Below are 21,029 nucleotides of genomic sequence, written 5' to 3'. Positions count from 1 at the left end.
GGCACATATGATTCATCTTAAATCCCCAGAACCACAGGTTTTAGCATGTGATAGGTTCTGAGCAAGTATCTTTTAGGAGCTTACCTTTGAGGTGAGGAGATAAAATACATAGATAAATGACAAAATGAAGAACCCCACCAAGCACTCCATGCTAAACACACTGTGAGAGATACAGGATAATATCAAGACCGTAGTTGTTCAGGGAAGAGAGAGCCAGAGGCTGGGGAGTTGTATAAGGATTCCTGAAAGAGGTGAGACAACTTATGGTCCATGTTGTGATATGGGAAATGCTTAGATTCTAGCAAGGAGATTAAAAGAACTGCAAGATTAAAGACATGTGCCTAAGACTGTGTTTGACATGTTTGAAGGGATCATGAGGAAATGGACCTAAGTAGTATTTAGGAATAGAGAAAAGTAGGACCGAAGGCTTGGGAGGCTATGCTATTTGTCTTGCATTCATTTGTTCAACAAGTATTTATGGAATGTTTACTGTGTGTCAGAGAAGGTTCTGGGCACCTTGAATATATTGGTAAACAAAATAAAGATCCCTAAGTATAGGACTTAAAGTAAGGAGACACAAAACAGTAGACCTAATAAGCAAAGTATAACAAATGTCAGAAGGTGATAAGCGCTATGGGAAAATGAATGGTATGGAGCAGGGTAAGGGGAGACAGGAATGGGGAGACATTATAATTTTAATTAGAATGTTCCCAGTAGACCTTATCTGAGCAAAGACTTGAAGGAGGTGAGGGAGTTGGCTGTGCAGAAACATGGGAAACAGGGTTCCTGGTAAAGTTCCTAAGATGGCAACATTTGGGCATGCTTGGAGAACAACAAGGAGGCCCATATGGCTGGCATGGAGTGAGCAGGGAAGAGAGTAATAGACAATAATGCTGAAGAAGTAAGGAGTGGGAGTAGGGCCATGGGGTGGGGCCTTGTAAACCAGTGTGCAGCCTCTGGCTTCTACTCTCTAGTGCAAGGAGAGCCCCTACAGGGTTTGAACAGAGCTAGTCACAATCTAGCCAGGCATGGATTGTTCTGCCTATTTGAATATTTCTATTAATGAAGGGTTACTATCCACATTATAGGTGTCAGTTTCCATGTAATTTAAATATGGTATACAAAGTCTCATTTCCTGCTGATCCAAGCTTTGAAGGAAAACTGCAGACATACAGACTTTTAGAACGGGAAGGAGCTTAGAAACAACGGCCCTGAAAGTCCTTATGCTTTGTTAAAGTCATGCAGCCATGGCAGAGGCAAGCTGAGGTTCTACTGGTTCCCAGTTTTCAGCCTGTGCCAGTCCACTACACTGACCCCAGGATGTGACATAAAAGTTTTATTATTGTTTTTAACCAAATCTTTGCTGTCAATTTACTGATAAATAGATAAGTATCCCAAAATGGTCAAAACAAGCACAGCATTTATGAGAACTGTTCACAGATCCCTCACAAACAGTTATAATGAAGATTCAAGCCCTGTGCTCTCCATTCAATGGATGACAGACTCCCAAGGCCCTTGAAGAAGGTTCCTGAAGCTTCTGAATGCTTGGCTGCCTTCCAGGCCACCTGACAGGGTTGGAGCTGCCACCCAGTGAGAAGTGTGGGAGATGAAATAGGAGAGAGGTCCAAAGGCTTCCTGCTCACAGAGTCATGAACTGGAGAATCCTGGGCCCCCCATAAACAGGGAAGTCCCCAAGTCCCCGTGAGTGGTCTCTAATGAGAAGTGATCTTGTTCTTCGACTTTATAAAGGGATGAGGCTATAGAGTTTGAAAGGGGAACCTCAAAATTGAGTGTGAGTGAAACGGGTGCAGGGACTTTCTGCAGGGTGCTGCTTCCATATGCTCTGGAGTGGTGTCCTGGAATCCTGAGGCATTTGCTACCTCCTGTGTCACAGCAGCACCTGACAATATCACATCTTCAGAAATAAAAGCTGCTTTTCCATTTGGGAATGCATTGAATAGGGTATCTGTCATCAAGAAACACTAAACAGAAATTGTCAAACAAGTCTCATGAAATCCAAAGGAAATGGCCAATTCTGTTCTGTCATCACCTGAGCCTTCTATGTTTTCATATGTAGTCTGCCTTTCTTAGCTTTCCTCATAAGAAGGACCTGAATACCTGAATACATGAAAGTAGCTCTATTTAACACCTCTGGATAATACTCTGAAGGTTAGGATAATTGAAGATGAGTTCCTGAAAGTGGTGTTTGCAGACTTGTAAAGTTCTTAGATGCTGGACACAAATACCACCTGAAAACTGTTTAGTGAAGGCCATGTCTTTCTGGGTAAGCCAGCAACCTATCAGTTGTTCCCTACGATCACAGTCTGCTCTGCATGTTTCCAGGAAGGACTACTCGGGAGAATACACCATCTACCTGATCCCTTGCACAGTGCAGCCCACACAGCCATGGGTTGACCCAGGAGAGAAGCCTTTGGCCTGCACTGCACATGCCCCAGAAAGGTAGGAAAATATAGTCAATCCTCATTATTTGTTGATTCCTTATTTGTGAATTCTCCTACTCACTAAAATTTATTTGTAACCCCCAAATCAACATGGTGCTTTCATAGTCATTCACTGACATGCACAGCAGAGTCACAAAACATTTGAGTCACTTAACACACACATCCCCAGCTGAAGTCAAACCCGGTGATACTCTGCCTTCTTGTTGCAGCTCTCATACTCCAAACAAGCATCCTATGCACAGTCTATTCAGTGCCATGTTTTTTGCATTTTTGTGCCTTTTGTTGATGATTTCTCCATTTAGAATGGCTCCCAAGTATAATGCCAAAGTGTTTTCTAGTATTTCTAAGCATCAGAAGGCTGTAATGTGCCTTATGATAACCATGAGTTCAATAGAAATGAATCAACAATATATATTAAATAAGGGGTCTTTACACAGAAACAGACATAAAACAAGGTTATATGTTAATTGGTTGATATAAATGTTGTGAACAGAGGCTCATAGGTATCTAACCCTATATTTCTTCTAGTAGCTATGGCTCAATATCCACTAATTCATTATTCGTGGAGACTTTATAGAGCATAACAATTGTGAATAATGAGACTCAACCGTACATGAGCCCATATTCACCTCAGACCTGAGACTGTATTGTGCTGTATATTCATTCATTCATTCATTCATTCATTCATATTTATTCAGCTCTTCTCATGTGTTTTGCTCAGGTCAAGGCATTGAGGTGATAGCACTACACTAGAGCAGAGGATTAAAAGTAATCCGTGCTCTCAGGCAGTTTATAGTCTAGGGTCACCTTTCTAGGAGCTGAGCAAAGTATATAGAAAACATTGCTGAGATAAAATGCCCAAGACAGAATCTGACATTAACATTAAGAGAAGACTATTTGAAATGTGGCTTTTAAATAAAAGACTGAGAATTGGCTATTGGATTCGTCAATACTGAGGTCATTGGTGAACTCCGCCAAGAGCAGGTTTGGTGGACTAAAGGGGATACAAGCCTGATTGGGGTGAGCTTGAGAGAGAGGCGAGAAAGTAGAGACAGCAGGGATAAACAGTGCTTGAGGAGTTGCTATAGAGGATGCCAGAGCAAAGGGGCAATAACTGGAAACAGATGAGGAGTCAAATGAACAGCAGGTTTTATTTGCTTTATTTCAGGATGCTTGTATGCTGGTGGGAATAATCCAATCGAGGGGAAAGTTGATGATGCAGGGGATAGAGGGAAAGCTTGCAGAGCCAGATACTTGAGCGGGGCAAGGGAGTAGATCCAGGGCATGAGGAAAGGGCTGGCCATAGCTGGAAGCACAGAGAGTTCATCCACTGAAGAGGCAGGCAGTGAATCAATGGAAGCAGGTGAAAGGAGAATTGGGACACTAGGAGGATAAGGATGACAAAGTGGATATCTGATTGAAGCTATTCTCCCTGTGAAATGAAAAGCCCTACATTTGCTGAAAGTGAAGAATGTCGAGGTTTGAGAAGAGAGGAGGAAAGAAACAGGGCCATCTCAGACAGTGGAAAAGAGTAAATATACTAGAGGGTTACAGCTAGCAGCAGATCAGGCGGTGTGGAACTGCTTTTAAATTGTCATATTATCGACATAAAATTGTACATATTTAAACTGTACAATTCGATAAATTTTTACCTATGTATACACTTGTGAAACATCACCACAGTCAAGATAGAGACAAGATAGGGAACATACCCATTTCCAAAAAGATTCCTCGTGTGCCTTTGTAGTTCCTCCTTCACATCATCCATTCCCTTTCTGCAGATAACCACAGATCTGTTTTCTGCCACTATGGATAAGTTTGCTTTTTTTAGAGTGTTTTATAAATGACATCATACAATGTGAATTCTCTCTCTCTGGCTCATCTCACTCCGCATGATGATTTTGATTCATCTGTGTTGGGTGTATCAGTATTTGTTCCTGTTATTTCTGGGTTGGACTTCATGGTATGGATTTACTACAGTTTGTTTATCAGTGATCAACTGATGAACATTTCAGTTGTTTCCAGTTTGGGGCTATGATAAATAAAGCTTCTATGAACCTATATGTACGAGCTTTATATAAACATGTGTTTTCTGTTTTCTTATGTAAATACCTAAAAATGGAGTGACTGGATCATATGACAGATATATGTTTAACTTTTTAAGAAACTGCCAAACTGTCTTCCAGCATGTTTGTAAATATGTAACTATGTATGTCCATTCCCACCATGAGAGTGCACGCGCTCCCTTTCCCGTGCATTCTGCTAATGTGGTTGGGAGGTCCTGGTGTGGCTGAGTAATTAAGAAGTGGGAGGAAAAGAAGAGAGGAGCTGGAAAGACATGAGGTGGTAGAGAGCGAGGAGCTGGAAAGACATGAGGTGGTAGAGAGCGAGGTGCTGGAAATGAGATTTTTGGTGATGGTGCATAATGGGCCTATGAAGAGTAGGTAGCTGTAGCAGGGTGGTGAACAAGCTGTTTGGAGGTGAGGGAGTCAAGGAACTGGGAGTCTGGAGTAGTTGATAGTTCATCTGAATGGATGTTTAAGTCACAAAGATTCATGGCAGGAACAATGCCAGGAAGCACCATAGTTAGCCAAATGAAGGAAGGAAGGTGACCAGGAAAATGGTAGTTGGCTGCAGTAAGGAAGAACAATGGGAAAATAATCTGATGGGATATGCTGGGGAATTTTAATTCATTTAAATGTTTAAAAATTATGTAATATTTCAGATATTCTGAAGACTATATATATATCATATAGCAGATCTACCACCCACCTTAAGAAACTCAAGAAACGAACATTACCAGTGCTCCTTCAATACCCTCAATGCCCCTCTCCAATCATACTCCCTCTCTCTTCCCCACTAGGGTCACCACTAACCTGATATTTGTATTTATTATTCATTGTTTTGGTTTATGGTTATACCTCATGTATACTTCTACATGGTTTTGCAAGTTTTTGAACTCTAGACAGTAGTCCCCCCTTATCCTTGGAGTAAATGTTCCAAGAGCCCCAGTGGGTGCCTGAAACCACACATAATACCAAACCCTATATGTACAATGTTTTTTCAATCTGCTAACCAAGACAGCTACTAAGTGACTAACAAATGGGTAGCATATACAATGTGGAGATGCTGAACAAAGGGACGATTCCTGTTCCAGGCAGGATGGAGCAGAAAGGCACAAGATTTCATCATGCTAGTAAAAATGGTATATGATTTAAAACTTATGAATTGTTTATTTCTGGAATTTTTTGTTTAATATTTTTGGACTATGGTAGGTCTTAGGTAACTGAAACAGAGGAAAGCAAACCCATGAATGAGGGGGGAACCACTGTATATAAGTTTCATACTGCATGAATTATCTCTGCTACTCTTTTTTTTAACTCAGTGAATCATTTGTTGATTCATTTGTGTCGATTCATGTAGCTGTAGTTTGTTGCTCACTGCATTAAGGTATTCATTGTAGGAAAATTCCACAATGTATTTGACCACTCCCTTTGGCTTTCTCTCTATTACAAAGAAAATTCTTATATATATCTCGGTGCACATGTGTAAGTAGAGTTTCTCCAGGGTAGGTTCTGGATTTTTTAAGGGGAGAGAGGAACGATGGTTTGAAACTGGCTAAAAGGATCAAGGAGGACACCAACACTGTCCTCAGGCCCTGTGTGGCATAAATGTGGGAGGTGGCAGAGGAAGAACGTTGCTGAGGATACTGAGGCTTCAGAGTTGGGGGTCCTTGCTTTACATCAGGGAGATTATTACTTGCAGATGCCCCATTATTCCCAGGGTGACTCCCCCAGGCTTAACCTTGGATCCCCTATATAGCTCCATGTGGATGCGATAGAACTACAACACACATACAAAATCAAGACTGATACAGGGAATTTGGACTTAATACAAGCAATGGGGAAAGGATTCTTTATTTAATAAATAGCATTGGGAAAAGTGGCTAGCCAAATGCAGAAAACTGAAACTGGACTCCATTGCTTGTTTTTATCAGGTTTTTCAAAGATCAGATGGTTGTAGATGTGTGGCGTGATTACTGAGGCCTCTGTTCTGTTCCATTGGTCTATATATCTCTTTTGGTACAAGTACCATGCTGTTTTGGTTACTGTAGCCTTGTAGTATAGTTTGAAGTCAGGTAGCATGATGCCTTCAGCTTTGTTCTTTTTGCTTAGGATTGTCTTGGGTATACGGGTTCTTTTATGGTTACACATGAAATTTAAAGTAGTTTTTTCTAATTCTGTGAAGAAAGTCCGTTTGTAGCTTGATGGGAATAGCATTGAATATCTAAATTACTTTGGGCAGTATGGCCATTTTCACAATATTGATTCTTCCTATCCGTGAGCATGGAATGTTTTTTCATTTGTTTGTGTCCTTTCTTATTTCCTTGAGCAGTGGTTTGTAGTTCTCCTTAAAGAGGTCCTTCACATCCCTTGTAAGTTGGATTCCTAGGTATTTTATTCTCTTAGTAGAAATTGTGAATGGGAGTTCACTCATGATTTGGCTCTCTGTTTGTCTGTTACTGTTGTATAGGAATGCTTGTGATTTTTGCACATTGATTATTTATCCTGAGACTTTGCTGAAGTTGCTTATCAGCTTAAGGAGATTTGGTGCTGAGACAATGGGGTTTTCTAAATATACAATCATGTCATCTGCAAACAGAGGCAATTTGACTTCCTCTCTTCCTATTTGAGTACCCTTTATTTCTTTCCCTTGCCTGCTTGCCCTGGCCAGAACTTCCAATACTACGTTGAATAGGAGTGGTGAGAGAGGGCATCCTTGTCTTGTGCAGGTTTTCAAAGGGAATGCTTCCAGCTTTTGCCCATTCAGTATCATATTGGCTATGGGTTTGTCATAAATAGCTCTTATTATTTTGAGATATGTCCCATCAATACCTAGTTTATTGAGAGTTTTTAGCATAAAGGGCTGTTGTATTTTATCGTAGGCCTTTTCTTCCTCTCGCCTGTTTTATTCCTTCCCACAAACTTGCTGCTTCTCCCCTGTTGTCACCTTCACCTGGTGACCTTTCTGTCCTGTTGGAGTGAGGAAACAGAAGAAATCAGAAGAGAACTTATGCAAGCTTCTATCATCATACCTACATCTGTGCATCAGACCTACCAGCATGTATCTGTGCATGTACCCCATATGGCCCACAAAGTTTAAAATATTTACTATCTGGCTGTTTACAGAAAAGCTTTGTCAATCTCTCTGTTCTAGGTGCTTACACCCAAATCTTAACAATATCATTGAGATTTCTCTTATTCTGGCACTGTCATCAAGGATTTTAGGCCTCTCCTTTAAAATATATTAAAAATCCAATTATTTTCACTGCCCACCTGGCAAAAGCCCTGGTCAGAACCATTATCATCACTTGTCTAAATTATTGAAATAGCCTGTTAACAAAGTCCCCTGCAGCCACCCTGTAGTTTCTTCTTAACACAGCAAACCCCTCACTTTTTCAAAACACTCCACAGTTTAAATAAACCCTAAAGTCCTGACAGTACAGGTAAGGCTTTATGGGATCTGGTCCCAAGTTACCTCTGTGATCTTATCTCCCTCACTGTTCTCCAGCCACCCTGGCTGACTGGTCATTCCTCTAATGTATTGCACACACTCTTACCCCAGACCTTTTTGCCTTTGCCATTTCCTCTTCCTGGAGGGCTTCCTCTCCACATAGCCGCATGTCTTACTCCATTGCCTGCTTCAAGCCTTTGCATGTTTTCCTCTCACTGAGGCCTTCCATGACTGAGTTTCTTCCTTTCTCTCTCTTTATGGTATATATTTAAGGTGTAAAACATTATGGTTTGATACACATAGTGAAATGATTACTAAAGTCAAACAAATTAACATACCCATCTCCTCACTTAGTTACCTGCATGCACACGTGTGTGTGTATGATAAGAGTACCTGAAATCTACTCTCTTAGGAAATGTCCAGTACATAATATTATTGCAACTTTGCACCTTTTGACTTACATTTCCCCATATCCCCCTCCTCGTCGCTCCTGGTAACCACTGTTCTCTTTGTTTCTGTGTATCCAGCTTTTGGAGTTTTTTGTTCCCACCCGAATCAGCTTTTTATGATTCCATATATAAGTGAAATTGTGCAGTATTTTTCTGTGTCTGGCTAATTTCACATAGTATAATGTCTTTCAGGTTCATCCATGTGGTCACAAATGGCAGGATCTCCTTATTTTTTTAAGACTGACTATTTCATTGTGTATATATACACCACATTTTCTTTATTGATTAATCCATTGATGGACACTGGTTGTTTCCAAATCTTAGCTATTGTGAATAATGTTACAATGAACCTAGGAGTGGAGATGTCTCTACAAGATGCTGATTTCCCCTTGTTTGGGTATATACCAGGAATAGGGATTGCTGGGTCATGTAATAGTTCTATTTTTAATTTTTTGAGGATGCTCCATACTGTTTTACATAATGGCTGCACCAATTTACACCCATGACCATATTATTTAGAATTTCCAGTTGAACCTCCTTCTAGCATTACCCTTTCTCTGCCTAATTGTTCTCCTTATCACCTGTTACCTTTTAGCATGCTATATTATTTTTTATTTATTTTGCTTACTATTTCCTTAGAACATAACTTCCCTGAGATCATGTTTTTCTGTTTCGTCCACAGATGAATTCCTATTACTAGAATGATGTCTACTGTATAATATATGCTCAGTGAATATTTGCTGAATAAATGAGCCCTGGGGCACTAGAGATCATGGAGTAGAGAGCTGGTCCAGAGATTGAAAGAAGGCCAGTCTGGCTAGATCCCAGAAATGGAGGGAAGGGGAAGAGTAGCTGGAGATGAGGCTGTAGAAATAGGCAGAGGCCAGAGCTTTACCGGTCATGGCAAAAATATTGCTCTTCCTTCTAAGGGATATGGGAAACCACTGAAGGATATTAAGCAAATTTGAGTTTTTGAAAATGACACTGGCTCATGCATTGCATGATAGATGTAGAATAGCCTAGACAGAACTAATAGTGACTCCAGGGAGAACACTTAAGGTGCTGGCACCTCTTTTTTTGCCTTTCACTGAGATAATAACACTAGAAGGAAGAGCAAGTTTCCAAGGGAAGAGCATACTGAGTTTGGGTTATCTGACAGCCATGTAGAGCTACCATTTGACAGCCAGATACGTGTTTCAGAGCTTAGAGGAGAAATCTGGATTAGATAGTTAAATTTGGCATTACTACCTTTGAGATAGCAAATGCACTCAGTGACAAGGCTGAGATCATCTTGGGTGAAGTTATTGAGGGAGAACAGTAAGGGTCCCAGAACTGAGCCTTGGGAGCGCTTATCTGCCAGAAGGAGACACGGAAGGAAGGGGCTCAGGAAGAAGGCTGGGGAGGTAGGCACACAGAGCAAGGCAAGAGAGTATCGCCTAGCAAGTCCTGAAAGTGGGACATGCAATAAATAAAGTTTTGATCAGGTTGAAAGAGTCAAAGCCTCAGAGCATGCAGCTCTGGGAAGAAATGTAGCTGGGCTCCAAAGCGGGGAGCACTTTAGAAGTCAAAGGGCAATTTTGGGAGCCCCCAGAATGAAAAGGCCAAAAAAAGCAAAGAATACCAAAGAGCCTAAAGAGTAATTAATTATTTTTTAAGACTAATTATTTCTGTTCAAAAGAAATAACTACCAAATAAAGTCCTTTTACCTTACACATCCCTTTATTCAGTGAATATTTAGTGCCCACAACAAAGCTCTGTGTACAATCCTGTGGAGGGTGGGGAAGGGAGGGTGACTCAAATTACATATGCAAAGCTGACCCTGCTCTCAAAGAGCTCTTTGTTTCTCCTTGCATTTAGATTCCTGATACCCATTGCATTCCAGCAGACCAACCGCCCTGTGCCAGTTGTGTATTCACTTAACACTGAATTTCAGCTCTGCAATAATGAGAAGGTGTTCCTAATGGATCCCAATACATCTGATATGTCACTAGCAGAAATGGATTACAAAGGAGCCTTTTCAAAAGGTGAGTTGCTTCCTCCACCTGCAGAAAGAGGCTCTGCCTGGATATGAGAAGCTTTTGGTAAGTCACCGGACTGGCATCTCTGCTCATAAGCTCTCAGTCACCACCCCAGTAAAGATCCCCCAGGGTTGGTTCCAGGACAGCCAGGACTGAATCTAGGTACAGGCCCATTTCATGTTGTTTCGAAATCAAATCACACACTTGGCACTATAATGATTGGCAGTGTGATGCCATGGGAAAGCACTGGTCTGAGTAGTAAGAATACTGGCATTTCCGACCAGATTCTAGCACATTGTCTAACTCTGGGTCAGTTATTTCCTCAAATCCCATTGCCTCCCAGTCTCAAAAGGATGCCAAACATGTGCGTTCTCCATCATGCTTTCTCTGCTGAAAATGGCTCACTTCACGGTCACTTCTCTATCTGTTTACTGCAGGCTGGATTCTATCCTGTCTTTCTCTTGTCAATGACACCAAATTGATGTATTCTGGCACTTTTTTCCTGTTGGGTTTCCTTTGCGTCAGCCTCACCCGACACCATCTTGCCTCTCAGGTGACTCCTTCTCACTCTCCTGTCCCTGGCCTCCATCCTCTGCCCCTTCCGTGTTAGTGTCCCCAGATTCCATGCTTGGCTCAGTCTATTCCTACTCTGAGTGCTGCCTCTGGTCATCCCCATGGCTTGGGCCATCCTTTACTCTGAACTTCTTACACTCCTACTGTTCTGCAGCCATTCCATAGGATTTGACCTCATCCTGGATCTCTCCGAGCTTCATTTCTACGTTTCCACATGCAGATATGAAACTACTGAAGCTCTCCAAGCAGCATGTCTTTCAGACACCTAGAGATGCTCAAGTCTGGACTTGTCTCCTTCCAAGCATGCTCCTCCCACATCTGCTACCCTACTGACTGCATCACCATCCTCTATGTGCCCCAACCAAAAATCTCAGGGTTATCCTCAACTTCCCCTTCCTACATCCTACGTCCCATCTATCATTAAGATGAGTGGAGTCTGACTCCTAGACATTTCTTGAGTTCATCCTCTTGCCTCACAGCTATATTTTAGGTGCCTATCTCTCACTAGAGGATTAAAATAGCCCCTACCAGGTCTCTGTGACTTAAGTCTCTATGTCCTTGACCCATTTGCCATGTTTCTAAGGCCCAAGTGTGTTACTACCTTTCCGCTTAAAACCCTCCAGTGTTTCTTATTACTTATATATTCAAGTCCAGCCTCCTCAGCACGGTTTGTCTATCTCCCCAGGAGCCTCTCCTGCCAGAGCTTCTACACACCCTCCACTCTTGTCACACTGACTTACTTAGCATCACATAGTAAATGTTTGGGATGAGCATTTGGAATTAGCCAGATTTGTGCTAATTCCAAAATCCTCCTCCCACTGCATCATTGCTGTGGAACCTTGGATAAGTTACTTAAAAATGGGAATAATAATTGAAGCTTATCTTTTGGGCTCTTGGGAGGATTAAGTAAGTTAGTTGCATGTAAAGAGCTTGGTGCCATAGCCGACACATAGGAAACGGCCTACACCAGGGCTTACATCCTTGAAGCATTCAGTATTTTGTACATGGATTTTCTTTTTTTTTTTTTTTGCCTAGAATGTTCTCTCCTGCCTCTCACTCCCACCCCAAATGCACTGTCTGACAAATGCCTACTTGTGTTTCAGGATACCGCTCAAATATCATGTCTCTTGAAACCCTTCATACCATTCCCTAGGCAGATTTCTGTACCTGGTTTCATGCTCTCTTAACATGACATACCTTCCTCTATTGTGCAATGTAACAGTATAGCATTTGGGTGATTAATAAAGTATTGTGGTGGTTTGGTTTGAGAGCATAGTACCTTGACTTGGAATCCCACCCTCACCGTTTGCTTGCTTTGTGACCTTCAGCAAATCACTTAGCCCCACTCAGTGCCTCAGGTTTCTCATCTGCAAAATTGTGAGCACTACGTGAGTTATTACATGAGAGGACTTGGTACAGTATCTGGCAAATAGTATGAGTTTGATAAATATGAGCCTATTTTAGTCAATCACTCTGAGTTTGTTTCCATCCTCTCAACTGCATCTCACACACCTTGGTATCCCCCGTGCATAACAGAATACTTTGCTTCCCTTAAATGCTTAATTAATGCTTATTGAAAAAAAGAAGCCATAAATATTCCCTAGCAAGAAAACTCAGAGAAAAAAAGAAAATAAGAATAAAAAAGAAGCAATAAATGAATGAGTATTTTAGGGGCACATGGAATCATGGAGCTCTTCATAGAAAAGTGCTTTTCACTCTTAAGGGAGCATGTTTAACCCCTTTCAACCCTTGACATTTGTTTTTCTTTCATCTTCAAGTCTGACCTAATTAATACCTTTCAATCTTTTCAGGTCAAATCCTTTATGGCCGAGTACTTTGGAATCCAGAACAAAATCTTAATTCTGCTTACAAACTCCAGCTGGAGAAAGTCTATCTTTGTACGGGCAAGGATGGTTATGTGCCTTTCTTTGATCCCACGGGGACAATCTACAATGAAGGGCCCCAGTATGGATGCATTCAGCCAAACAAACACCTAAAACACAGATTCCTGCTGTTGGTATGCTAAGTTCTCACTATTAGTGTTAAAGAGCAGACACTTGAGCAGATTTCCCCAGCTGTGACTTCTGCCTAAAGTAGATGGAGCTCACTCTTGATATTTTCTTCTCTATATATGTTTGTGTTGTTGTTTCTTTCAGATCAGCTAAATACTAGTACATAGGTGGTGGTTACGGTGAGTAACAAGACAAACTTCCATTGATGTCCTCGGAAAAGGAAACTCTCGGCCAATGTTTCTCAGAGTATGGTTCAGAGACCTGGAGTGTCCCCATACTCTTTCAGGGAGTCTACAGAGTCAAAATTACTTTCAAAATAATATGATGATGACTCTTTTTTTCATACTTATTCCCTCATGAGTTTAGAGAGTTTAAAAAGTTTATCAATAAAATTTCAGATTCCACATTGTAACGAATCTTTAAAAAATAACCACTCACCAAGTTTTGATTTAGTATCAAAAAAGAGGCAGGGCGTGGTGGCTCATGCCTGTAATCCCAACATTCTGGGACACTGAGGTGGGAGAATCACTTAAGCTTAGGAGTTTGAGACAAGCCTGAGAAACATAAGGAGACCCCATATCTACAAAAAAAGATTTGAAAATTAGCTGGGCTTGGTGGCATGCACTTGTAGCCACAGCTACTTGGGAGGCTGAGGTGAGAAAATCACTTGAGACTGGGAGGTCAAGGATGCAGTGAGCCAAGATTGCACCACTGCACTCCAGCCTGGGCAACAGAGCGAAACCCTATCTCAAAAAAAAAAAAGAAAAAAAAAGCCATAATTATTTGAAAAAGCTATTAACTACATAGCTTTATGAGGCCAGATTTTCTTCATACACTTTAGACAAAACAGCATATCACAACTGATGGAATTCAGAAGCAGTTATGAGAATCCAGTTTTTTCCCTGAGATTACAAAAATGTAAAACATTGCCAGCTCTCTTTATTGGGGAAGGGAATGAATTTAGGTATTTTCACTAAAAAATATCTTACTTAAGTTAACATGTAATGAGTTTCTTATTGTCAGTTTAAAATGAATTAATAAGTAAACACTTAAAATTTTTTCAGGTTTAATTTTTAACCGAGTAAATGTTGATAGATATAAGTCACATAAACAAAAACTCTCTGGGGTCCTTGATTTGTAAATGTGTAAAGGGTCCTGAGACCAAATAACTTGAGAAGTATTGGGCTAGAATATCCCACTTTTTGCATTTTGAGATCACAAAAGCCACCACATGTCCTTTTTGAAAAGGACAGTGGGTTCCCAGAGTTAGTGTATTAGTCTGTTCTCATGTTGCTAATGACATGCCTGTAACTGGGTAATTTATAAAGGAAAGAGGTTTCATTGACTTACAGTTCAGCATGGCTGGGGAGGCCTCTTACAATCATAGCGGAAGGGGAAGCAAATACGTCCTTCTTCACATAGGGGCAGCAAGAAGTGCCAAGCAAAGGGGAAAAAGCCTCTTAAAAAACCATCAGAGGGCCGGGTGCGGTGGCTCAAGCCTGTAATCCCAGCACTTTGGGAGGCCGAGGTGGGCGGATCACGAGGTCAGGAGATTGAGACCATCCTAGCTAACAGAGTGAAACTCCGTCTTTACTAAAAATACAAAAAAATTAGCCAGGTGTAGTGGCGGGCTCCTGTAGTCCCAGCTACTCTGGAGGCTGAGGCAGGAGAATGGCATGAACCCAGGAGGTGGAGCCTGCAGTGAGCCGAGATCGTGCCACTGCACTTCAGCCTGGGTGACAGAGCAAGACTCCATCTAAAAAAAAAAAAAAAATCAGATCTCATGAGAACCCACTCACTATCACAAGAACATCATAGAGGTAAATGTCGCCATGATTCAATTACTTCCTATTGGGTCTCTCCCATGACACATGGGGATTATGGGAACTATAATTCAAGATAAGATTTGGTGGGGACACAGCCAAACCATATCAGGCAGCCACTGACTTATGGAGAGGGCTTCACAGCACATACTCTCTCAACTCAACCTAAAGCCAGGAGTGATGAGTACTTTTCTCCTCCCAGTCACTGCCACCTACCAATATAGTGGAACCATCTTTCTAAATCTTGCATTTCTTTTTTCTGAAATCCTAGGACCGCAATCAGCCAGAGGTAACTGATAAGTACTTCCATGATGTGCCTTTTGAGGCTCACTTTGCCTCTGAGTTGCCTGATTTCCATGTGGTCAGTAACATGCCAGGTGTGGATGGATTTACTCTAAAAGTAGATGCACTCTATAAGGTGAGTTTGGTGAGAAGAACAGAAGCTTACGACCAAGTCTACTTTAAAGCTTGAAAAAAAAAAAGGAGGAGGACTGCAACATCTCTGGATTCTTCAACATTCTGCCATTCTTGGTGGCAGATCTTTTCTTATTGTTAAGCTTATCACCCACCCAAAGTTTTCACATGTATCCCCAGTAGACCAAAACAATGATACAATTATTGACTTTGCATATAGTCACTTGTCATTGTGCACATCATGGCTGCATATGACACTCCAGTTTTTCCTAAGTTCTTTTATATTGCATCCCTTTTTGGTTCTATGCTAGCCCAGCTGATTTTCACAGACATATGAAAAACATTTAAAAAATCATAATACAATACAGCAATTTAGAATAGCAAGAATTACTGTTTGATAAACACAAATACCTTAAGTCTTAGCAATGAACATGAACTTTCAAGATCAAATTTCACTTTTTTTGTCTCTAAATATTAATCTATGACCCTTCAGAACTATTATCATGCTTCAGAAGTTATTTCGAAACCATGAAGCATTTTAATGGAGGAAGATGAGGGGGAGATAAAAATACTTGATGATATAGCTGATCGAGAAAGTGTTTAGAAAATGTTTGTCACGTATCTGTGTATTATGCACAGAGTATATGTTTAGTGAATATTTTGTTGAATGACTCCATTTTCGCTGAAGTTCACCAATAAATAGTAAATTGGCATAACACATAATTGAAGGTCACTGTAAATAAATGTGGTTTTTAATGCTATTATTTCACTGCTATCAATAAAGACAGACAAATATAAGCATTCACTTAGCTAAAGAGACCATGAAACATAATTTCTTAGGCTATTCCATGTACACATAGGGAAACAAAAAAGAATCCGAATAGCTGACTCAAGATCATCTTAATTTGGAAATAAAATAGAACCCATATCTGGTTCAGTTCTCTGTGTATTAGTAGACACCAACCATTGCTAATGCTTTTCTGGAAATCAGTTATCTATCAAGGCATATAGTGGCAATTATCCTTCCATTTCCTTTCTTCAGAGGTGGTCTGTGGGCAACAACAACATGTTCGGTTTGTCCCCCTGCAGGTGGAAGCAGGACACCAGTGGTATCTCCAGGTCATCTACATCATTGGCCCTGACACCATCTCAGGGCCCCGGGTCCAGCGCTCTCTCACAGCTCCACTCAGACGCAACCGAAGGGACCTGGTAGAACCCAATGGCCAGCTGATCCTTGATGATTCCCTCATCTATGACAATGAAGGAGACCAAGTCAAGAATGGCACCAATATGAAGTCCCTGAATCTGGAGATGCAAGAGCTGGCGGTAGCTGCGTCCCTGTCACAGACTGGGGCATCCATTGGCAGCGCCCTGGCTGCAATCATGCTTCTACTTCTGGTGTTTTTGGTGGCTTGTTTTATCAACAGGAAATGCCAGAAACAGAGGAAGAAGAAGCCCGCAGAGGACATTTTGGAAGAATATCCTCTGAATACCAAGGTAGAAGTGCCTAAGAGGCACCCGGACCGGGTGGAGAAGAACGTGAATAGACAGTACTGCACTGTGCGGAACGTCAACATCCTGAGTGAGCCCGAGGCGGCTTACACGTTCAAAGGTGCTAAAGTCAAAAGACTGAATCTAGAAGTCAGAGTTCACAACAATTTACAAGATGGAACAGAAGTTTAATGGAGGAGACCTATGTGTATTTTTTTCTAAAATCATTTTTATAAAATGGGGGGAAATACTGGTATTTTTATAATCTCGCAGATAAAAAAGGGAAAACTATAGCTTTGAGTGGCAGACGGCACACATCACATGCATCAACTCACAACTGAGCTACCTCATTCAGCAAAGAACCACTGAGACCCCCGGAGTATTACAGTTATTTCCGTAGATCCCTTTAATAGTGTCAACAACTGTACACAGCTCCTTCTGTAAGGCTGGTCTTAGAAAACAAGTACTTTAGTATCAGGACAGGAGTTGAACAATTAGGTTAGCAGATGGAGATGAGAGGACTGGGTAGTGTACCATGGCAGATCTCAGAGAGAAGAAGTAGGTACGGGCCTTTGGTTCCCTCCCCCAGCCCCAGCTTTCTCCTACAGGGCTTTTCCTGAGTCCCCAGACAGCAGAGTATGAACTGCTGACACCCAGATTCCATTAAAAATTCTGCTAATCGACACAACACATATATTTGCTCATGATTTTCACTTGACAGCGTATGCTCCTTGGCCTCTAATTGTACTTTGCTTTTCCAGAGCCCTTTTTACCTGGGGATTTCAGTGTGCTTAAGTAAAATCCTCTGAAAACCACGGGAGCCTCCGCCTCCTCAGCCACAGAGAACTCCCTCCTACAAAGGGGGAGACTGAAACCCGAGTTAAGGAGGGGCCTGGCAGGCGTATCAGAGCACATTAGTGATGCCCTTCACCCCAGGGAGGTGTCTTTGTTCCCAACTAGTTTACGTGGCACTGAGACATCCCTCCCTGACCAAGGATGCTGCAAAACAGGATCAACGTACTACGGCCTTTTAATTCAACATTGCCATAAATGCTTTAAAGAAAACCCACCACCGTTTCCTCCTACTCCGGTCTTTGCCCGTTCCTGTAACAGACAATCCCATGTGCTTTGCTAGGTATGGTTTTTTATTCTGTTAGTGCTTCGGGAAAGTAAGTGATTCATTTGAATAAGGCAAATTAGGAGAAAGCCCAGGTTGGGGTGAAATCAGACTTAACAGATACATGCTGGTTCTCCTTGCTGTGTGTGACACAGCAGACAGAGGCACTATTCCTGGTGCAGTATTTCAGGGATTTCTCTTTGAGGGGTTCTTTTCTGGTAGCTCAGGCAATTATTTTTACCATATCAGCACATGACAAGGCCATGAACACATGGCTCTAAAATAATTTAGTGTTCAAGTATCAGCTTAACTATTTTGTGTAGGCTACACACAGCTTGCTTTTGTTTCTCTTCTGTTTCTGCCTTATTGGCGGAAACATAAGCATGCATGCCATGTTGTTTTGAATTGGAGGCACAATTTCATTATTCGAGAGTAAAAGACATGTCCTCTTCTGATGCATGGCACACCATATTCACCAAGCAAATAACAGAGCCTTCACATTGTGTAATATTTGTATGAGAATGACTCAAGCTCTTTGAGAACATTCCAAACTAGTAACATTTCGCTACTAAAAGCTAGAAAGGATGAACTGTGAAAGGTTCTAGGCAGCTCTGTGAGACTCCAAGCTCCTTGAAAGTAGGACCTTTGTGAGCCGCGCCTTTCATTCTTCAACAGTGCCTTGCATGTAACAAGCACTCCAGAAATGTTTGTTGAATGAATGAATGGTGTCATGGGTGAATGATGGGGAGTAAATTTAGGAAGGGGAAGTGAGAGAGTATGGTGGCAATATCACAAGGGAGGAGAGAGGAAAACAATTATCTTCTCTACTTGGATTATGAGATAACCTTTTCTTGGAGGAAAGAAACACTGCTTTACAAAGGCATGACTCTGGCGGTGGTCCTAAGGAAGCATGAGCAGAAAATTCATAAAAATGTATCAGCAGGAGATGAGACTATGAATTGGCATCCAGAACAGGAGATTTAGAGCAAAATCTAATTTAGCATTCTGAGATGAGTGTCAGGTTTTCAGGAGAGAATGAGTTGGGGTGAGCCCAGAGTCTGAAACTCCTGACTGGTCAGGTGCTACTTAAGACCAGCTTGGGCAATTCAGGGCAGAGCTCCTGTATCAGCCTCATGGACACCCAGAATTGGTATCTCATGGCTGGAGAGCTGATCAGCCAGGCACAGAATCTCCAGAACAACCTAGAGAGTGAATGCTAATTTGTAGAGCGAATTTCCATTTGGCCCATTATTTGTAACTGTGTAACTGCTCCAAGTGCCAGAATGCTTACACGTTAAAGCAGCACCTTTCCATTTGCCCACATATTCTTCTTGCACACCCCTTCCATTACTGCTGAATAGGACATTGCATGGGAAGAGTACAGAGGTGGCAGAATGAAGCTAGAGTGGGAAGGACTAAAGACTGAGCCCCAGAGTGCTCCCAGCAACCGCCACGTACAAGGTCTGAAATGACAAGGGCAAGAGTGAGATAGGAAACTGTGTGTGAAAGGAAAGCCCTTGCAGTATTTCTGCCTCCCTTTCTTTCTGCCTTTCACCCCACTAAATGTACGTTATTGAATGCCAGTACTTCTCTAGTGGATGCACACTTGTTAAATAGTGTTAAGAGATGTGGAGATGAGATATACCCCTTTGATGTAGAAATATTCATTTGGTTTGTTTCATACTTCATTATAGGAATCAAGTAATTTGATGACTAATGTGGATTATATTTCAGTCAAAGCTCTGCTTTCAATTTCTCTGATTTGCTCACTAATGCCTTGTGTGTGTTTTACTAACCTTTTATATCTTGCCTTCAAGTGAGAAGGAACAAACAACTCTCAGTGGTTACTACTTGCTTTTATATGCTGGCTGTGAAGGTTAAAAGAAAGAATGGTCTATACCATTTTTTCTGCTTTGCTGCCCTTTTATTTTACCCCAGCCCTCCTAGAGGACTCCTGCAGATTCTATTGTTGGGTGGGAAATAGTGTTGGAATGTGTTTGCACAGTCTTATGATATTCAGTCTCAGTCTGCTATAGGTATTTGTTATTCTTGGATACTACACACCTGCTCAGACTGAGTAAACATTTGTGGTGCTGTCAACCTGATTTCTTGACTCTCAAATGATTTTTGTATTTCCAATATGAATTTGTGTGTTATGAATTTCTGATTTCTCCAATAGTATATGCCACTATATAAATTTGTATTAATAAATGACAGTCTGGTTGGTTTTTTGTTTGTTTTCCTATGTTCTTTTTAGATTATATCTCTTATGAATATAGACATTGCCATTAAGATGCCAAAATTCATTCTAAATTTGAAGCGGTCTTCTGGAGAAAACCCTTCTAATGAGGGTGAATCTGAGACACTCATTAACTGTGTTCAGAGTAAGATGCTGAATAAATTATATGTTTCCAGATTATCATAGGTCTTCTTTGGCAATCAGTTGAAATTCTGAGACAAAGAGGAATAATTAAAATTTCCATGTGCCATATAAGATGATTTTTGTATTTATTATCAAAACTTCTAAAGAGACATGATATAGTATGAGGGTGGCTTATGTCCTTCTGTGCACATGCAAATATTTGAGCATCCATCACTGACCCTGGAAAAGACCAAAGCTCCAAACAAGAGTTTATAGGCTCATGAAGGGAAAAATCAGAGTCAAAATGGAGCTCTACCCAGCTGGTCTTTGCATTCTGCAAGCCTGTGCATTTGTGTGCCTTTCCCTTCTGATAAAACAAATAACTGCCAATAACAGTGACCAGCAGGGCTCTGTTGGCAGGTTTGCAAACTCAGCAAGACTTGAGAAAGCATGTTTATAGAAAATCTGGGGAAGGGATGCCACAACCAATCCTGGAAGTTGCTGAGATGCTGCCAGGAGCTTAATGTAAACTTCCAATCCTCACAATTTCCTGTTATTATCCGTTGCCTTAGAGCAGACTCTCTGCCCTGGAGTTCACTTCTCTAGAGTGCAGAGAAGCTGTACCAGGAATTAATCTAAGAATTGTTAAGATTGTCTATAAAAATGCTTCTGAGACTGGAAATGTCATGGCCATAAAATTTAGGGATCTTGAGGAATAGTGGCAGAAAATGAGTTCCCATTTAGAATTTAAAATGCCTCATAGACTGCTTTTGAAGAAATGTACTGGGAGTGGT

The 21,029-nt window shown here is 41.3% G+C and overlaps 1 protein-coding gene across 4 annotated transcripts in view; it reads left to right on the top strand.

Annotated features, from left to right (window-relative positions):
- Window positions 1-20,104, top strand: part of FRAS1 (Fraser extracellular matrix complex subunit 1) — a 480,560-nt gene extending 460,456 nt beyond the window's left edge. For all 4 annotated transcript variants that reach the window (XM_517202.8, XM_063808847.1, XM_024356095.3 and 1 more), the window contains 5 exons: window positions 2,344-2,460; window positions 10,283-10,449; window positions 12,828-13,033; window positions 15,123-15,269; window positions 16,355-20,104. In XM_517202.8, the coding sequence (XP_517202.4) occupies window positions 2,344-2,460; window positions 10,283-10,449; window positions 12,828-13,033; window positions 15,123-15,269; window positions 16,355-16,948 (1,231 nt within the window). In that variant the 3' untranslated portion in view covers window positions 16,949-20,104. The remainder of the gene's footprint in view (window positions 1-2,343; window positions 2,461-10,282; window positions 10,450-12,827; window positions 13,034-15,122; window positions 15,270-16,354) is intronic.
- Window positions 20,105-21,029: the final 925 nt, after the last annotated feature.

The sequence above is a fragment of the Pan troglodytes genome, chromosome 3, assembly GCF_028858775.2.
Source record: "Pan troglodytes isolate AG18354 chromosome 3, NHGRI_mPanTro3-v2.0_pri, whole genome shotgun sequence".
NCBI classification, from domain to species: Eukaryota; Metazoa; Chordata; class Mammalia; order Primates; family Hominidae; genus Pan; species Pan troglodytes.
The sequence above is the reverse complement of the archived record's forward strand: the minus strand, read 5'-3'. Positions and strand labels throughout refer to the sequence as shown.